At 44.3% G+C, this 19,482-nt stretch overlaps 2 protein-coding genes across 6 annotated transcripts in view; both read right to left on the bottom strand.

Moving 5' to 3' along the window:
• Positions 1 to 6,567, bottom strand: part of LOC133410265 (aryl hydrocarbon receptor-like) — a 46,400-nt gene extending 39,833 nt beyond the window's left edge. For 2 of the 4 annotated variants that reach the window (XM_061691153.1, XM_061691155.1), the window contains exons 1-2: positions 5,911 to 6,567; positions 3,519 to 3,706 (exon numbers count right to left, since the gene is read on the bottom strand). In XM_061691153.1, the coding sequence (XP_061547137.1) occupies positions 3,519 to 3,706; positions 5,911 to 5,951 (229 nt within the window). In that variant the 5' untranslated portion in view covers positions 5,952 to 6,567. Of the gene's footprint in view, positions 1 to 3,518; positions 3,707 to 4,042; positions 4,071 to 5,910 lie in introns of those variants that run through there. The other 2 variants (XM_061691152.1, XM_061691154.1) reach the window with 1 other exon arrangement.
• Positions 6,568 to 12,568: 6,001 nt separating this feature from the next.
• The window catches only part of LOC133410654 (aryl hydrocarbon receptor-like), a 68,871-nt gene continuing 61,957 nt past the window's right edge, over positions 12,569 to 19,482 (bottom strand). For both annotated transcript variants that reach the window (XM_061692068.1, XM_061692069.1), the window contains exon 11: positions 12,569 to 18,159. The gene's annotated coding sequence lies outside the window, so the exon portion shown is untranslated. The remainder of the gene's footprint in view (positions 18,160 to 19,482) is intronic.

Here is a 19,482-nt window from a genome sequence, read left to right as displayed (position 1 = left end):
GGTATATAAACCTAGTAGGCCTCTGAGATCGACAGACTCAGGTCAAATAGTGGAGCACAGAGTCCAAAGCAAACATGGTGAAGCAGCATTTAGCTATTATTTTGCCATAACAGCAACTAGAAACACCCATCAGTCACATGTTCTAATACTTTTGGTCACTTGAAAAGTGGGTGGGTTCAAACAAAAGGTGCTCTGTCCTGAGTTGTTTAACACAACAAGATAGATATAAAGACCATGAAATAAAAGCTGGAATTCTTAACGTTTGTCTCATGAATATTTTGATACGAAACCCAAATGTCTTCATACACACACACACACACACACACACACACACGGTTTTGAAATGATCAAATGTAACAATTTCCAATTCAAACGGTAGCTGGGCTGCTGCTGCTTGAGCTGGGGTCATACTAGGTGGTGTGTATGCTTTAATGCATTATTCCCCCACCCCCCGACCCATCAAACACCCCAGTTTTCCTTCTTCTTCTCAGCCTGGTTGAGACGTGCCAGTTCATTATAGCTCCTGACAACAACCAAGATGGCCGACAGGCTGGATAATGCCAGCTTAACTACTGAGGCTTTGTTCAAAATTATACAGCAGACAGAAGAATCACCATTTTAGCAGTTTCAAAAACAACGTGAATACTTTCAGTCGTTTATGATGTTTTTGTAACAACAGCGTTTGCGACAGTCCCAGCGTGAACACCATATGAAGCATTCCCACAACCCCCTCCTCCTCCTCGAAGCGTCTGCACTGGGATGCCTCTGACAAGCAAGCTTTCGTGTGTTTACATACAACAAATTATGGCTGACCGCAAAGGCAGCCCAAAGCAACGAAGCCCTCAAGTGGAGCTGCTTGCTTTACGAAAGCGCCTTTGAGCTCGTTAATTACTTAGTAAGCGTGCACAGGAAGTAGGCTAATACAGTTAGACAAGAGGACTAGTCTGTGTGTCTAATAAGACAATTTGACCTATTGCTATGAAAAAAATCCATAATCAATAATTCACTCAGGCGAAGCTGAAAATGTCCATACGTTGTTGGAGGGGAAATCTAAAAAGACTCATGAAATATTTAAAAAAAACACACCCTGGTTTCTGTTTAGAGGATTCTCAAACCCAACAGCCAACACATATGCGCATCGAGTTCGTATCGAAGTATCCTGGCCGCCTTCATCCTGCCCACTTCCGTCCCGCCCCAAACAGGCGTCGCCTTAAACAAACATTGCTCTGCCTCCATTTCATAAATTCTTTAAACGTCAAAGGTTCCTGTGAATTATTCATCAGTCGAGAGCATCTGATGGCCGCATTGCAGCTTTTCTCTCTGGAAGATCATGGCCTGAAATAATGCCGCCTTCTCCGTCTTTGCGGATCGTAGCCTGTCGGCTGGTGTGCGACTCTCACGTTCTCGCCGAGTTTTAGTGGTCGCTCTTTATCCTCACCCTCAAATCGCTTGACGTCACCGCCACGCGTTTACATGCTGTCTCAATTAAATATTGAGGCTACTCCCCCCCCCCCCGTGATGAAATCATTGGAATAAGGTGGTGGCTGCTCACACTTGTCATCACAACAACTCCGATCAACTGGAAGATGTCGGCCAACAAACACATCCAACACTTGAACAAAAGGCAAACGCAAACAAACCATTGTTTATCTCATATATTCGGTATAATACCTAGCCCAGGAGTGTCCAAACCTTTTCCTCTGAGGGGCGCATACAGAAAAATCAAAGGATGCAAGGGCCACTTTGAAATTCTTCACCTTTAATTTATTAAACGTGATTTTTTTAAAAACGATCTACCAAGCAATTATATATTGTTTATAAATTGTAGCTATTTTAAAAACCTACTAGATCACAGTTTTCTGTTAAAGGTGATAAAGCTAATTTTGGGGTGGCCCGCAGCCCTTTAACCCACTAGAATAGATCTGCCCCTGCATTGTGTTGCTCTCCACATTCAGTACCAAAACAAGAGAAATGTGTAGTAAGATGACATTTTTTAGGATCATTAATTGGACCTTGACAAGAAACAGAAAGTAGAGGTAACAGTTTTTGCTTATTAGTTTCACTCACTGTAAGGAACAGATTTTTTTTTTTACTATTTTGGGTGTAAATTATTTGTTTGCATTTTTTTCATCCAACACTAATCGCATGATAGTCTGAGTCATTTGTAACTCACTGTCACAATATCAATAGAAAATACTAATGTGCTTGCTAAAAAAAAAATTGTTTTCTTCATGTCTGTGTAGATTCTCAGTCATCCAGATTATTGAAATCAGCAAAGGTAGAATCGAGGCTACTGGATTCTAGTTGATTGTTGAATTCGTTGTATGCTTTGTTATTTTCCAAAAACGTTAATAAATGACTTGGTAATGATAATATGGTAATTATGCGATCAGCCTGACCATATCTAGAAAAGCTCTATATTAAATAAAACATGTTCGTGTTAGTTATAGGTGTCGTGTCTCCTCCTTTTTGACACTCACTTTTCAAGCTGCCTCCTTTTTAAATATTGTTGATGCGGCCCGTGTCGAACGTAATTTTCAATAAAGAAAAATAATAAAAAAATAGGTGGGCCACAAATTGCCATCGTTTGGACGCTATCCTAATTTACTGCAACAATCAGAGGTAAATGCAACAACTATTGACAACAAGTTGTCAATACCACACGTAGAATCACAATCGTCCCACAATTTCTATCCCAACCCATTTCCCCAGCAAACCAATTTGGGACTGAATGACTTTCTGCCATAGTAGCAAATGGTCTTGGACCTGCAACTGGCCATCTTAATGTCTGCATTCTGCTTTGATTTCTATTACAACCCATTTCGGCGACAAGCCTGAACATCTCTTGCTCACTGTTGGTTCCTGCCAAGTAGTCAAATGGTCTCACGCAAAACTCTTGCCATCTTCATGATTATTCGGTTTCAGTTCCGATAGCAACCCATTTGCCGTAATTCATTTTCTGAGCCGCTTCTCCTCACTAGGGTCGCGGGCGTGCTGGAGCCTATGCCAGCTGTCATCGGGCAGAAGGCGGGGTACACCCTTAATTGGTTGCCAGCCAATCGCAGGGCACATAGAAACAAACAACCATTCGAGCAATTTAGAGTCTCCAATTAATGCATGTTTTTGGGATATGGGAGGAAACCGGAGTGCCCGGAGAAAACCCACGCAGACACGGGGAGAACATGCAAACTCGACACAGGCGGGGCCGGGGATTGAACCCGGGTCCTCTGGTTAGAGCTGACACTCTAACCAGTCGGCCACCGTGCCGCCTGCCGTAAACTAGTTGGGTCTAAATTCCTTTTTCCGTCTGCTGCCAAGTAGTCAAATGGCCTCAGACCAACCGCTTGTCCTCTTCTTCTCTTGTGTGATTTCTTTTTCAATATCAATGGCAGTAAACTGAATTGATTCAGCTCGAGGGTGAAGCCAACGTGCTGTTTGGCACTCAAACACCCATGACTGTGGCACCACACAGTGAGCTCAGCTCACTGTCATTGTCGCGTCATTGGGACGGAACGTACCAGAGAAGAAGTTCTTGGCTCGCAGGTAGCTGACACTCAGTCGCAGGATGGACAGTTTGTCCAGGCTGGCCGTGACCTCCTCGGGAAACGGCAGGAGGCTGGCCAGCCTCTCCAGCTCCCCATTTAGCCGGTCCCGGTGCCGCTTGGACGGGTTGGACTTGGCACCCTCGTTGGGCGGCTGTTTCACCCTGCCGGACGGAACGCAATTATTTTGAATCATACGAGCACAATCGAGTATATGCGCAACCTACTTCCGCATTTGGTTTAACAGGTCGAAGTACTTCCTCCATGCTCGGGTGAATGGCGCCCATACAAACTTGTCTTTTTTTTCTTTTTTTCTTTTTTTACACAAAACGTCACCATAGAGCCACCAAAGATGACAATCTTTAATGTTTAGGCTTTATTCGTGTTTACGTATATTTGTATAAATAAATGACCTTTAACTTTTGTCCGAAGACACCAGCCATAAAGAAAATAACATTTTCCGTAAGTCATGCTCGTTAGTCCACAGGAAGTCAGCTAACCTGTTTTGCGGGGTTGGTCATGTGACGGTCCGCATATCCGGCATTGCCTTTTCGTTGACGATATAGTATATTTTCTAATTTGCATAAAATTTCAGTTTATGCTAAATTTTTGTTTGGGCTTTGAGTAGACATCCTGAATGGAAATAAAGTTTAAGGACAAATTTGAATTACTATTACCGAGTAATATAACAACTGTAATTTCCTGTACAGCACTCTGTATAACAAATGACCATCCATGGGCGATTGTGGTGTTTGTAGTTTGCATCATACTGACAGCTGATTCTGATAGTTTGGTCATTTGTTTTGCTTGTGGCGACAAAATATTAATTAAGAGCTGACCAAAATATGAGAAAACTGCTGTCAGTGTGATGCAGTCCAATTGAATTTATGCCACCATGCATCCGCCAATCAGTGTCAATCAGAAATGAGCATCACTATACAGCTGCTGTATCTGGAAATTCAGAATGTTTGATCCAGCTTTTGTGTTGGATCTCATTTGATTGTGCGAGTACGAGGGCCTTATATTCCTCGATCAAATCAGGCACTGTTTAAAATGGTTGTAAACAAAAACATTTAGGTGGCACGTCAAAGAAAAACGACAGCTTGTTGTGTAACTAAAATCATATTTAAAAAACAGATTGTGCTGAGCTAAAACAAAAAGGGGAAAAAAAACGCAAAGCGGAGGATTTTTTTTTTCTTCCTTTCAAGTCAAAATGTTCCTTTATCAGTTTTATCAGTGACCATGAGATGTGTTTAGACTGCATCACTGATCGATGTCAGCATGCTTGACCTGCTCTGCTGGCCTTTGTCGTTATGCTTGTTTTATTTCTTTTCGACTGGCACATCATATCATAATTCACTATCAAAAACAAAACAGAAAATCCCCATATGAGTGGTTAAGTTGTATTATTATTTATTTATTTACTTTTAAAAACAGAAATTCCACCTTAAAAATCGTCCTTATAGATTCAATCAGATGATTAAAGTCGCAGGTTAGTTCAGTGGTCGAATAACATATGTGCGTATGTATATAACAATATGTTAACAATATATTTTAACGGTATAATGCGTCATGAGATTCTTTGTTTACAGCTGCAGTCACTTCGAGTCTGTAGAGAGAAGCATTTGATGACATTCATGAACGAACATTGGATTTAAACAAAATAATAATTTTACTTGAAAACAATATTCCTTTTTATTTTTTTTATTCATGAATTGAAACTGCTGGGGGTGAACCATGTGAAAGCTGCAATTAATTTAAAGTAAATATTTTAATTTCTAAAAATAAATGTTTTTTTTTTTTAGTTTTAGGAATAAAATCGATCGTGTGTGTCCCCATCATATTAAATAACGATAATATCCTCAACGGGCGTACAAAAACACGCCCCACCGAGATAATTTACGGAATCTAAATGACTTAATCTAAATAATAAAATGTACATTATTCGTTTTCAGTGATTTACAGCAATGAGTTAAAAATTGTGCGCGGATTTATTTATATTTTATTGTATTTTTGTCATGCATGTTTGTTTTGAAGGTCAAAATCCGGCCTTGGAAGTAGCAGGCCTGCAATAATCCTAAAGCAGTAAAGCAGCCTGGTGCACAACATTGACTCGAAAGCTCGCTTTAATTGTTAACAAGCAATACTTTCAAATACAAATTCAAATAGATACATATTTTTAATGATTTTCGTTCCGATTAAATACATTATTTAAAAATATATTCAATTGCACATTGGTGACTATTTTTTTTTTTTCTTCTCCCCCCCCCCACTGCTTTTGTTTACATTCATGTTAATTAATGTAAATGTTATATATATATATATATATATATATATTTTTTTTTTAAATAAAATAAAACTAACTTACGCTCTCTGGACCGGTTTTCTCCTCTTGCGTCCTGCATACATGACGCTGCTGCTTATGTAAGCCTGAGAGCCGCAAACACTCTGCGCCTTTTTTCTTGCGCTACATGGACGACGAGCGCAAATATTCCGCTGTTACTCCAACCATTCAACGTTGTAAAAGCATTTCCTTTTTTTAAACAATACGAAACGAAAGAAACCGCAGGCGCAGGTGTTGCAAGAGAGCACCCAAGTGGTCGGATTTCCCCTCGTTTAACATGCACCAAAACGCTCCAGTATCGTGGGGATAATCCACAATAGTTGTCCCATTTGGGGAGATGCACTTGTTCCAAGCAAGCACGGTGAACTTGTCGCCTCCACGCGCGGCCACGGCCGTCACAAAAGACACGCCAGGTGCACGCACGCGCACTCCATCCTACTTAATGATGGCAGAAACGAAAAGTTCGGCGGGGGGGGGGACACAAACAAAACTAAACTGGAAGCAAATGTGAAAACTATACGCGAACATCGTCGCTGCGCTGCAAAATTAGCGACTCGATGCAAGCTGCAGTGAAGGCAGGGGGGGGGAGGAGCCAGGCTGGGGCGTCGGGAGGTCCACGGGGGCGCGCGCATTCCACCGGCGGGCACGCCCGGCACAGATGGACGACGTGCGCGCGATCTCGCTGGTTCAGAGAGAAGCCGAGAAAGGCGACAGCGGAATGGCGTGGGCGCGCGCGCGCGCGTGCCGGAGAATCGCCTGGAAACATAGGCCGTGCGCGTGCACGCGAGCGCTTACTCCAGGACCAATGAGCGTCAAGCATAAGCGATGTTGGTTTTATGTGTCAATATGGGTCAGGGTTGAGACTCTTACAGGATGGAGCGCCATTCTCCTCACTTGGTTGTAGTTTTGGGGTCATAATTCACGTTACCAATGTACAAATTATGTATCGGTTCAAGGGTTAAACTGTTGTCATCAGAAATGTTAACATCCCTTAAATGACATACAAGCTTTTAAAAAATAAAAATAAAAAATAAAAATAATAAAGTAAAGCAATTTATCATATGGCGGTGAATGTGTATGGTTAAAATGATAAGAAAAAAAGCCTGATTTATTTCACTAACCTTTGCGCCCCCCCCCCCCCCCCCTTCCCCATTTATTCATCGTCCGGCTTCGAATCTGTAGAAATGTACATTTTCATAAAATTTTTTTTTGGGTGTGTGTCGTTGATTTGGACGAATATCACACCCCTCTGTCCGCGATAGGGCCCACTAGGTAGCCGCTTTTTTATTGCCAACGTCTGCTATTTTTTTTATTGCCAACGTCTGCTATTGGGACAATTGCCCACTATGTTGCAACGCCTCTGGTGGGCAGTGGGACTCCACTCCTTTCATCGCCTAAATTCATTATTTACCTTCTTGACTGTCACATCAGGCATGGGTCGATGAAATGCTATTGAGTCACTATGCTGCCATTTTAAAACGTCGTGGCCCGTATGGGGATCGAACTCATGTCCTTGGCGTTATCGCGCTCTAACCAACCGAGCTACTGTTTCCAGCATTAGCATTATTTTTTTCAAATCATATATAGTTAACGTCAGTCGCTGTCAGGCTTTGAGTAATGGCTTCTGACTTGCAGATGAAATGCTCCAGAGTGACTACCCATTTTAAAAAGGTATAGCCCGTATGGCAATCGAATGACCGTGGTGGTATTAGCGCCACATGCTAAAAAAACAAGCCATTTCTTCCTTTCACAAATACCTTCAAGGCAACAATATGTAATCGTAAATCAATAGCAGCTGGATCTGCCAGGACACCTTTTTGTGCATTAGGATTCCTGCTAGCGTTATTTTCAAAACAAAATGATTGCCGAGTGTTTTTTTTTTTACATTCATGATGAAGTCTTGGTAGCATTTATCAGAGAACACGTATACGCTTGATATTGTTTACACCAGTCATAATGAGGCTTCGAATAGAGGCCTCTGACGTGCAGATGAAATGCTTCTGACTCACTACCATTTTTAAAAAGACATGGACGACATGCGGATTGAACCCATCACCTTGACGTCATTAGGACCACACCTTAATCAAATGAGTTGACGAGCCTGTCCATGCACACAATCATTGGGTATTGAGCAAAGGCCTCTCTCTGACTTGCAGATGCAAAAATGTATGGCCCGTATGGCGATCGAACCGATGACTGAAGTTGACCATCGCGAAAAAAATGACAGTTGGCATCTCTGTGTTACACACCAAGCAAATGAGCACCGTACGTCGAGAGACGCACTGCAATGGAAATGTTATGACCGTATCGGGATTTGATGCTCAACGTGATATATTGTACTGTAATATTTTTTTTATTGAACCACAAAAACATGGCGTGATTGTCAATGAAGAAGCGGATGGCCACAAATAAGAGGAAACGGGCGAAAATAAGGAGACAGTTCGGAGAGTGTGACCTTTTGAAAATGTTCTGTGGTGAGTCCCCTCCCAAAGCAAGAAATTCAATCACAGCTCCCTGCTTCCGATGGGCTCACAAGTCAAAGCAAAAAATTGCACGAGCTCTTTCGAAAAACCAACAGCTTGTATCTCAAGGCAAAAAAATATGCCTTGGCTTAATACAGGTTTAGGCACACTCCATTAGCTTGACTTCTATGTCGTCATCGGACATAAAACAGCCTTGGATGTGCACATGTAATTATTTGACTCCCAAAGGATTTGAGAGAAAATCAATGTATAAAAGATGATGTCCGGAGGCCCCAGCAAGATGGTGGCTCCACTGTCATAACGAGTGAGCGTGTCCGTGCGGCTATGTGACATGCGTGTGTTTTGACAGTCCACAACGACGCGCAAGATGCGCCTCTGTGCTCAAACGCAAACATTGAGGTCACGTGACCGATGCGCACTCCCCTTAAGGTGCACGCACATATACACACACAAAACTAGGCCAGTGAGCCAAAGGGTTGTGTTGTTGTCAGTGAGAAAGGTTCACTGTCAACATTCATGTCAGGTCTCACACACACACACACACACACACACACACACACACACACACACACACACACAGAGAGAGACAGACAGACAGACAGATGATGATGGTGATAAAGGTTGAGAGGACAATAAATTGGTCGACAATGGTGTGCAAATGAGGAATTGAAAAAAAGTTGAAGAGAAGAGTATCAATGAGGGCAAAAAGGAAATGCATGATGATAACCTCCATTGCTGAGGCGGCCGACCGGAGCTGTGGCCGTAAGGTGGTTGGTGCCTGTCGTGGCGGCAATCCCCGAACCCGTTGGTGGACACCAACGGTGAGGGATGCCGTCAAGCTGAAGAAGGAGTCCTATCGGGCCTTTTTGGCCTGTGGGACTCCTGAGGCAGCTGATGGGTATCGGCTGGCCAAGCGGAATGCAGCTGTGGTGGTCACTGAAGCAAAAACTCGGGCATGTGAGGAGTTCGGTGAGGCCATGGAAAAAGACTTCCGGACGGCTTCGAGGAAATTCTGGTCCACCATCCGGCGTCTCAGGAGGGGGAAGCAGTGCACCACTAACACTGTGTTTAGTGGGAATGGGGCACTGCTGACCTCGACTCGGGACGTTGTCAGCCGGTGGGGAGAATACTTCGAAGACCACCTCAATTCCACCAACACGCCTTCCCATGAGGGAGCAGAGTCTGGGTTCTCTGAGGCGGGCTCTCCTATCTCTGGGGTTGAGGTCACCGAGGTGGTTAAAAAGCTCCTCGGTGGCAAGGCCCCGGGGGTGGATGAGATTCGCCTGGAGTTCCTCAAGGCTCTGGATGTTGTAGGACTGTCCTGGTTGACACGCCTCTGCAACATCGCATGGACATCGGGGTCAGTGCCTCTGGATTGGCAGACTGGGGTTGTGGTCCCCCTTTTTAAGAAAGGGGACCGGAGGGTGTGTTCCAACTACAGGGGAATCACACTCCTCAGCCTCCCTGGTAAGATCTATTCAGGGGTGCTGGAGAGGAGGGTCCGTCGGGAAGTCGAATTTCAGATTCAGGAGGAGCAGTGTGGTTTTTGTCCTGGCAGTGGAACAGTGGACCAGCTCTACACCCTTGGCAGGGTCCTCGAGGGTGCATGGGAGTTCGCCCAACCAGTCTACATGTGTTTTATGGACTTGGAGAAGGCGTTCGACCATGTCCCTCGGGGGGTGCTTCGGGAGTATGGGGTACCGAACCCCCTGCTACGGGCTGTTCGGTCCCTGTACGATCGGAGTCAGAGTTTGGTCCGCATATCCGGCAGTAAGTCGGACTCGTTTCCGGTGAGGGTCGGACTCCGCCAAGGCTGCCCTTTGTCACCGATTCTGTTCATAACTTTTATGGACAGAATTTCTAGGCACAGCCGAGGCGTAGAGGGGGTCCGGTTTGGTGGCCTCAGTATTGCATCTCTGCCTTTTGCAGATGATGTGGTTCTGTTGGCTTCATCAAGCCGTGACCTCCAACTCTCACTGGAGCAGTTCGCAGCAGAGTGTGAAGCGGCTGGGATGAGACTCAGCACCTCAAAATCTGAGACCATGGTCCTCAGTCGGAAAAGGGTGGCTTTCCCTCTTCAGGTCGGGGATGAGATCCTGCCCCAAGTGGAGGAGTTCAAGTATCTTGGGGTCTTGTTCACGAGTGAGGGAAGAATTGAACGGGAGATCGACAGGCGGATCGGTGCAGCGTCTGCAGTGATGCAGACTTTGTATCGCTCCGTTGTGGTGAAGAAGGAGCTAAGCCGAAAGGCGAAGCTCTCGATTTACTGGTCGATCTACGTTCCTACCCTCACCTATGGTCACGAGCTGTGGGTCGTGACCGAAAGAACAAGATCCAGGATACAAGCGGCCGAAATGAGTTTCCTCTGCAGGGTGTCCGGGCTCTCCTTTAGAGATAGGGTGAGAAGCTCGGTCACCTGAGAGGATCTCAGAGTAGCTTCACTAGCTTCATGGCGGTGCTCCTGAGGCCGGGGCCCCTGGTCTGGATGACAGTTTGGCGTTGGGGCTCCCTTCTCATGCCCTGTGGCTGCTCCCTGGGTCCCCCGCCTCGCAGTCCAGTGCGTCAATGCGTTCTGAGTGATAGAAGGCCATCTTGGGAGAGTGTGGTGGGACTGTCTGCGGTCAAAAAAGGCCTTTGGAGTAAGTTTGCTGTGTTAGGCATGAATGATGGCGTAATGCAGCGTGCGTGGAAAGATCCAGCCACCGGGAAAGAGAGGTGGCAGGTGGTGGTGCCTAGGTCCCTCAGAGATGCTGTGCTGAGAGCATGTCACGGGGGCATCGGCTCGGGGCACTTCGGGAGCACAAAGACCATCTGTCAACTGTGCCAAGGGTTCCACTGGGGTCAGCACAGGCGGGAAGTGGAGGACTTGTCTGGCGCTATGATGGATGAGCAGCTTACAAAGGAACCCAGGACCAGTCGCACGCACCGCTTCAGCAGCAAGGGGTAGGGGGCCCATGGAGCAGGTGGCTCTGGACATTATGAGCCCTTTCCCAGTGACGGAAAGAGGGAACAAGTACACGACTGTACACGATGGACTATTCTACAAAATGGCCGCAGGCGCTGCTGGAGGGCATGTTCACCTGGTTTGGGACTGCAGACATCCTACACAGTGATCAGGGCAGACATTTTGAGTCCAGGGTTTTCGCTGCCCTGTGTGAACGACTGGACATGCAAAAGACACGCCCTCGCACCCTCAGAGCGAAGGTCTTGTTGCGTGGTTCAACCACACCATCCAACAGCAGCTCACCATTCTCAGCGTCAACCACCAGCGTGACTGGGACCGGCACATTCCACTGGTGTTAATGGCCTACCGATCAGCCGTCCAGAGTTCTACAAGCTGCACCCCTGCTCTGCTGATGCTGGGCCGGGATGTCTGAACACCGGCGGAGCTGGCGTTTGGAAGACCGCTGGACAGCCTCGAGGACCAGCCAGGATTGGAGTACGCCCAGAAGCTGCAGGATCGACTTGAGGCTGCACACGTGTTCGCCCGAGACCAGCTGGAGAAGGCTGGTATGACACAAAAGAGGAACTACGCTGTGCGGAATAAGGGGACTTCAAGTCAGGGGAGCTGGCTTGAGTGTATTCACCCAAGTGGAAGAAGGGACGTTGACAGTCAATGGGACAGACCATGTAGGGTGCTCGAGCGGGTGGGGGAGGTCGTTTCTGGGGTCGCAGTTCCCCTCGGGGCAGAAGGGTTGCCCTGCGTCGAGACCAGTTGACACCGTACAGAGGTAGGGGGTTCCCCTTTTTGAGATGGAGCCTGGTGCGCCAGCGAGCACACATATTGTGGATCCAAGTTCCCCGGATCACACTCCTGTCGTTCCTGTTCAGCCACTGGAGGCACCTGGTGATGGACATGTACCAGACCTTGGCCGACTCCAGAAACTGAGGCAGAGATCGCTAAGGTTCAAGGATTGTTTTGTTGTTATGTTGAATATCTGTAAATATGAGTGTACCCCTTTAAGAGAGGTGTGTGGAAGGAGAAGGGCAGTTAGGTTGAGATGTTCGCTAGGTGTGAGTTGTGGCCGACAGCAGCTCGATGTGCATTTCTTGTGTTGCCACAAGTTCAATAAAGCGACTGAAGTGCAGTGGTAACTCCCTTCCTCCTTGACCACTATCGAGGGCATTTACAGTAATATGAATGATCGAGGATGGATGAATGTAAATTATTCAGGGAATGGGGGGAGAAAAAGTCACACTCCACCAAATGATTATATGCATACATTCATATTTATTAAAAAATATTATATAGTAGAGAAAAAAGGTTATTTCTTGACACAGCGATGATAATAATGACTAATACAAGTGTGTTACATGAAAGTGAAGCAGATTATGTATACATTAATTTGTCTGAGGTGATTTAAGTGGCTCCAGTCTCTAAAGAGGATGTCCCTTAGGCTTGTTTTTTTGTTTTAACTGAGTGATCACACATCAACATGTTTCTCCTCCATCTTGCATTTACACAGACAGTGAGATAGATAAGAAAGTGAGAGATCAATACTGGTCAAAGCTGCCACGTTGTCTGAGGAGGGCGTTCACAGTGAGATGCATAAGTGGGATTTCTGACGTTTTATTAAGTGCACTTCTTGCTTGCGGAAAGCCACTTAAAAAAACATGTTCCCTTAACAAAGGATACAAAAACACATGTTCTTGTGAAGGCCACTGATTATACATTATAAATATTTTCTTTAGCATATGGCATAAGCGACGTTAAGAAAGAAAAGCGTTGCGCAAAGTTACGATGATGCTAGCTTGGAAGCCTCGCTAACGAATGTCTTTGTCCTCACAAGTAAAACAGTTCAGCGCATTCGTAGAATGACTTGGGTGCACTAGCAGAACGACTGTGTCTATATATCTCCCACCGCTGTATGACCAGAGTTGGGGAGTAACTAATTACATGCAATGAGATTACATAAGTATAACAATTGCCTAATTGCAATCCATTCCATTACTGGGAGAAAATGTGGACTGTGGACCCCCGCAATTTGGGGGGTAGCTAGGGACCAGGCTGGACAACGAATAGCAAAAATCTGCAGAAAAACTGACAGCCATTATAATTGCAAATTAAAAATAAACCCCTTTTTTCTTTTTAAACCCCCCCAATAATCTTGAATAAATGGGAATTGACAGCCAGTAAGAATTTTTGCGGTTGATGCCCACCCAAAAAAGAAAAGATAAAAATATTTTTTTTAAGTAAAAAAAAAAAAAACATTTTTTTTTTTAAATCTGCGAATAAGTGAATCCACGGGTGCCGAACTGCAAGTATGCAGGGGTCCACTGTAATTAAATTACAGTTGCTTTTGGACATTTCCATGATTATAATTTTAGAAACAGGATAATGACCCGGCGGCACGGTGCACGACTGGTTAGCACAGCCGCCTCACAGTTCTAAGGACACGGGTTCAAATCCAGACTCGCCGATGTGGAGTTTGCATGTTCTCCCCGTGCCTGCGTAGGTTTTCTCCGGGCACTCCGGTTTCCTCCCAAATCCCAGAAAACATGCATGATAGGTTAATTGAAGACTCTAAATTGCCTATAAGTACGAATGTGAGTGCGAATGGTTGTTTGTTTATGTGCCCTGCGATTGGCTGGCAACCAGTTCAGGGTGCACCCCGTCTCCTGCCCGCAGTTAGCTGGGATAGGCTCCAGCATACCCGCGACCCTTGTGAGGATAAGCAGTGTAGAAAATGGATGGAGCGATAATGACCCAAAACACACAGCTGAAAACACCCAAAAATGGTTAAGAGCAAAATATTGGACTATTCTGAAGTGGTCTTCTCTGAGCCCTGATCTAAATCCTACTGAACATCTGTGGAAGGAGCTGAAACAACCCATCTGGAGAAAGCACCCTTCAAACCTGAGACAAATGGAGTAGTTTGCTCATGAAGAGTGGGCCAAAACACCTGCTGAGAGGTGCAGAAGTCTCATTGAAAGTTACAAAAGTCGTTTGAGTGCAGTGATTGGCTCAAAAGGTTGTGCAATAAAATAATAATTGTCCAGGCCTTTTTCATGAGTTTGTTTTTTAAAATAATTCTGTTGAACCACAATTCAAAAGCAATGTCTGATTTTCATTGGTTAATAATCATAAAATCATAAAAATGTATTATTACTTTTGTCAGATTGAAGTTTTTCTGTGACCACTGTGGGTTTTCTTCAAATTAAAGAGACGTACCAACAGTTTGATCCATGTGTGTACACTAGAAAAATAGCTGCAAAACCTCAGATTTGTATTCATATCACTTCCTCCTTAAAAAAACAGACACTTGTGATTGTCCCTCTCTGGTCATGTGCCATTCTGGTGTAGTCTCAAACGTGACATACTTTTCCAAATATGACCTCTAAACACCAACTTGTGGTGCAATCTATTAATTTGTCTGATATTTTGAAAAGTTTTGACTAATAGTTACACTTTGGAACACAAAAGAACACTGACTTTTGAACAGTTTCATCTTTATAACTTTGGACTTTTTTATGGAATATTCATTGATGTGGTGTTTCATATGAAGTGATATTCTCTAAATTGTGCATTTTTGTCATTAGGTCAACATGTTTTCCACATGCTGTACACACATACACACACACACACACACACACACACACACACACACACATATATATATATATATATATATATATATATATATATATATATAAATGCAGTAGTGGTACACTCGCCTGACTTTGGTGTGGGCATCATGGGTTCAGTTCCCACTCAGTGACGGTATAAATATGAGTGTGAATGGTTGTCTGTGTCTATATGTGCCCTGCGACTGACTGGCGACCAGTTCAGGGCGTAGTCTGCCTTTCGCCCGAAGTCAACTGGGATAGGCTCCAGCGCCCCGTGACCCTAACCAAGATAAGCGGTGTTGAAAATGGATGGATGTATAATGCAACAAGAACATTTTATGTACTTACATTTCATCATGTTATGTTATCAGTTTAATATTTGTGTCAAGAAAAAATACAGTATGTGGTTAATGCCAAAATAATGAGCTAAGGTTTGAATAAATTTTTAGAGGTAACGTCCAACGTGTTGTTGCATTCCTTCAAAATTAAGTAACCAAAATGCAATCAAATGCAATTATTTTACTTTGAGAAAGTAATTGAAATAGTTCCACTACTATTACATTTTCAACAGGATAACTTTAAAATGTAATCTTCCCAGCACTGTGTATGACATTGCACATTAATAGGACAACAGAATACATAGAATAGAATAGAATACATACAACTACATTACTGGTGAGACAAAATTGTACTCGAGTTGCTGAATGTGAAGCGCTAGATGTTAACCGGTAGAATTTTAGAATATCACTAATAGAACTAAAAGCGCAGTTGTCAACTAGTGCACAGTTTTGCTTCACTCGTATCATGTAGTTGTCCTACTTGTTTGCCAAATCTGTTCTACTAGTGAGGACAAAGCGCATACTCGTAAATGGGCCTTAAGTTGGATATCGAATATTTCCATTTGTTGGAAAACAATATTACTCGTAAGACATGGTAGTTCCACTAGTTCTACTAATGCGCTGAATTGCCTTACGAGTGAGAACAAAGAGCGTACTAGTACACACACTTTACACACCTTAAGCTGGATATCAAAGGTGTTGAATCAATGCTTCAACGGCTCTCCTTAAAACATCAAACCACGGTGGGATACCCTTACACATGTGGGATGTCTTGCCTTTGTGATGACCACCGAAGGCAAACAATTGCCTTCAAGACCCACCACCTGTTCTATGTTGGTCCCATTTATACATCTATACAGCTACATGGCAGTAATAGCCAGAGAAAAGCTGGCTATTAAAGGCAGCGTGAAAGGGGTTACACTTGATGACATAAGTACTTTATCTCGCCTGAAGGGGGCATCCTTTAGACGCACTTGTGTCCTTTCAGTGACAAAACAAGTCACTCAGGCCCATAGCGATCAGAATTCCAACTTTCCTATTCGGGTGGTCTGATGCGGACTGTACTTTAACTACCACATTGATTCGGGTGCATCAAAACCGGTGCCACCACAAGATTGTTTTATCCACTTGGATGAAAAACTGTGCCTTTCATCCTGCTACTCTACACCCTTGAGCAGTGGTTCTTAACCTGGGTTCGGCGAGCCAGTCGCTGGGGTTTAACGGAGGACTCAACACACACTGTGTGTGCGTGCTTGCGTGTATCCGTGAAAGCCTTTTTACACTTCATTTTGAATGCCATGTTCACGCCGTTCAAAACGCAAAGCTGCGTCAAGGTGGGCGCTTACCATTGCGGCGCTGCGCTTCGAGTTGAAATTTTTTTTGTTTGTTTTTTTTAAAACTTTCTTTATATAACATTTCAACGATACACTTGAGTTGAGTAGCATTTCTGGGGCGTCAGACAGCGCATCCAATAATAAAAAAAACAGCCCAGAAAATGTACTCTTACCTATGAACCCTTTTCGAGGATTGTAGAAATAAAGCAACAGATTTTGTTGTGAATTTTCACAACGAAGTCCGTTCCTCTGACATGAGAGTGGCACTTACCAGGCGGAATGGCAACAGCAAAATTCACATTCGCTTCCAGTAAATTTTCATTGAATTGAATTTTTTGGTTTTTTTTGTGAAATTCAAGTTTTGTTCTTTGAACACAATGATTTTGTGTGGAACTAGTGTGTGGCTCATTTTGTGCACGACCTGGATGACTGAGAATCTACACAGGCAATAAAATATATACCTGTTTTGAGTTTTAAATAAATATTTATTTATATATTATTATTAGTATTATATATTATATTATTATATATTATTCTTCTTATTATTTATTTCTATTTATTATTTTTCAAATGAGGAAGGGTTCCGTGAACTCCAGCTGAAACTGGCGGGGTTCCGTACCTCCAACAAGGTTAAGAACCACTGCCCTAGAGGATGTGGACCGTACAGGGCTGGCCGCTCTGCATACATAGGACAAATAAGATTGGCAAAAACATCTTTGTATGTTATCTGGAAATACAAAAAACTTTTTAAACATCAAACTATACATGCTTTTTGGGCAGCTCGCTGACCTAGTGGTTAGTATGTCTGCCTCACAGTCGAGAGGTGACGGGTCTGAATCTCAGCTTAGGCCTTCCCGTGTGGAGTTTGCATGTTTTCCCAGTGCTTGCGTGGGTCTACTAAGGGGTCAGGTTTCCTAGCACATTCCAAAAACATGCAAGTTAGGTTCACTGAAGACTAAATTGTCCATAGGCGTGACTGTGCCCTTGATTAGCTGGCAACCCCAGGGTGTAACCCGCCTCCTACCCAAAGTCAGATGGCATACACTCCAGCTCACCGGATACCCAAATGTGGACAAGCTCTAGAAAATGGATGATTGGATGGACACGGCTTTTAACATGTTTGTTTTAATTGTATGCTTCAGGTAACTTAAAATGATGCGTTTCACGAATTTATTTTTCCTATGTATGGAAATTTTTAGGCCCACCCCGAATACATAGCTAAGCATGTTTAGGGTGATTGCTTTAACAACAAGTTATATATGTATTTTTGTGTCTTTGTAATAGAACACGATTGCAATAAATGTTGGTTTTCCCTTGTAAAAACTGAAATCTTTGGCTGTCTCCGTTCACGTCTTCATACTTCATTCCTATTATACAGAAGTTTCAAGTGAGTAAATATGAGACAGATACAAGAGAGGATATATATGAAAGTAAGTGTAAGGGTCGGCGAATAAGCGCTGATACTGCATGGGGGGGAGGGGGGTGCTGCTCGTCCGTTGCCGTGGCAACATCACCAGCAGGCGCATCGCCGACGAGTGGCGACTGCTCCATCTATAAGGGGGAAAAAAACATAAGTAAAATGTAAATAAGACTCAGGAAAAGACCTGCACAAAGGGGTAAAACTTATGCAACTTATGCAGCACAGAGGAAACCATATTTGTGTTTGGTAATGAGAAGGCTAATAAAATTTGCAAACTTGACAGCCAGGCACAAGGATAAAGGGGCAAAACAGTGTAATGAAATAAAGCTACTTTTAAGGACATTTGTATATGATGTCGTGTCTCACTAAAAGAGGTTACTTTACGGTCGCTGCCATTTGGAGTTGAACAGGATGGAATGTACCATTCACCACATAAATAACTGTGAAGGTATGAGGCACGGCTAAAAGACCCCTATGACGAACAATATATATGGATTAAGGTTCCCTTGCCCAGAAGCGGGTCACTGGGGCACCCCTCAGGAGCCAAGCCTGGAGGTGGGGCTCTAAGGTGAGCGCCTGGTGGCCGGGCCTGCACCCATGGGGCCTGGCCGGCCACAGCCCGAAAGGGGAATGTGGGTCCCCCTTCCCATGGGCCATAGGGGTCAGGTGCAATGTGAGCTGGACGATGGCTGAATGAAAGGACCTTGGCGATCCGATCCCGGGCTACAGAACCTGACTCTAGGGATGTAGAATGTCACCTTTCTGGCAGGGAAGGAGCCCGAGCTGCTGTGTGAGGCCGAGAAGTTCCGACGAGATATATATAGTCGGGCTCGCCTCCACACACAGCTTGGGCTCTTGAGAGGCGATGGACTATCTTCCACTCTATAGTTGCCCACGGTGAGAGGCGCCGAGCAGGTTTGGGTATACGTTTACATGTGATGTCATCTATTACTAAGTTCAGACCAAAAATGAAGTAGTTCATACATCTTTTTTTTTCAGTATGTTGCAGATGGGCGGCACGGTGTACGACTGGTTAGCACATCTGCATCACAGTTCTGAGGACCGGAATTCAAATCCCGGCCCCACCTGTGTGGAGTTTGCATGTTCTCCCCGTGCCTGCGTGGGTTTTCTCCGGGCACTCGGGTTTCCTCCCACATCCCAAAAACATGCACGGTAGCTTCATTGAGGACTCTAAATTGCCCTTCGGCGTGAATGTGCGCGCGGATAGTTGTTTGTTTATATGTGCCCTGCGATTGGCTGGCGACCAGTTCAGGGTGTACCCCGGCTCTCGCCCGAAGATAGCTGGATAGGCACCACAGCCCACCCGCGACCCTAGTGAGGATAAAGCGGTACAGAAAATGGATGGATGGATGTTGAAGATGGTACTACATTAATACATTACATTAACTACATGAACAAAATAATTTATCTGTTCTTATATTATAAAACAAAAT

The sequence above is a fragment of the Phycodurus eques genome, chromosome 12 (assembly GCF_024500275.1).
Source record: "Phycodurus eques isolate BA_2022a chromosome 12, UOR_Pequ_1.1, whole genome shotgun sequence".
Classification (NCBI taxonomy): Eukaryota; Metazoa; Chordata; class Actinopteri; order Syngnathiformes; family Syngnathidae; genus Phycodurus; species Phycodurus eques.
The sequence above is the reverse complement of the archived record's forward strand: the minus strand, read 5'-3'. Positions and strand labels throughout refer to the sequence as shown.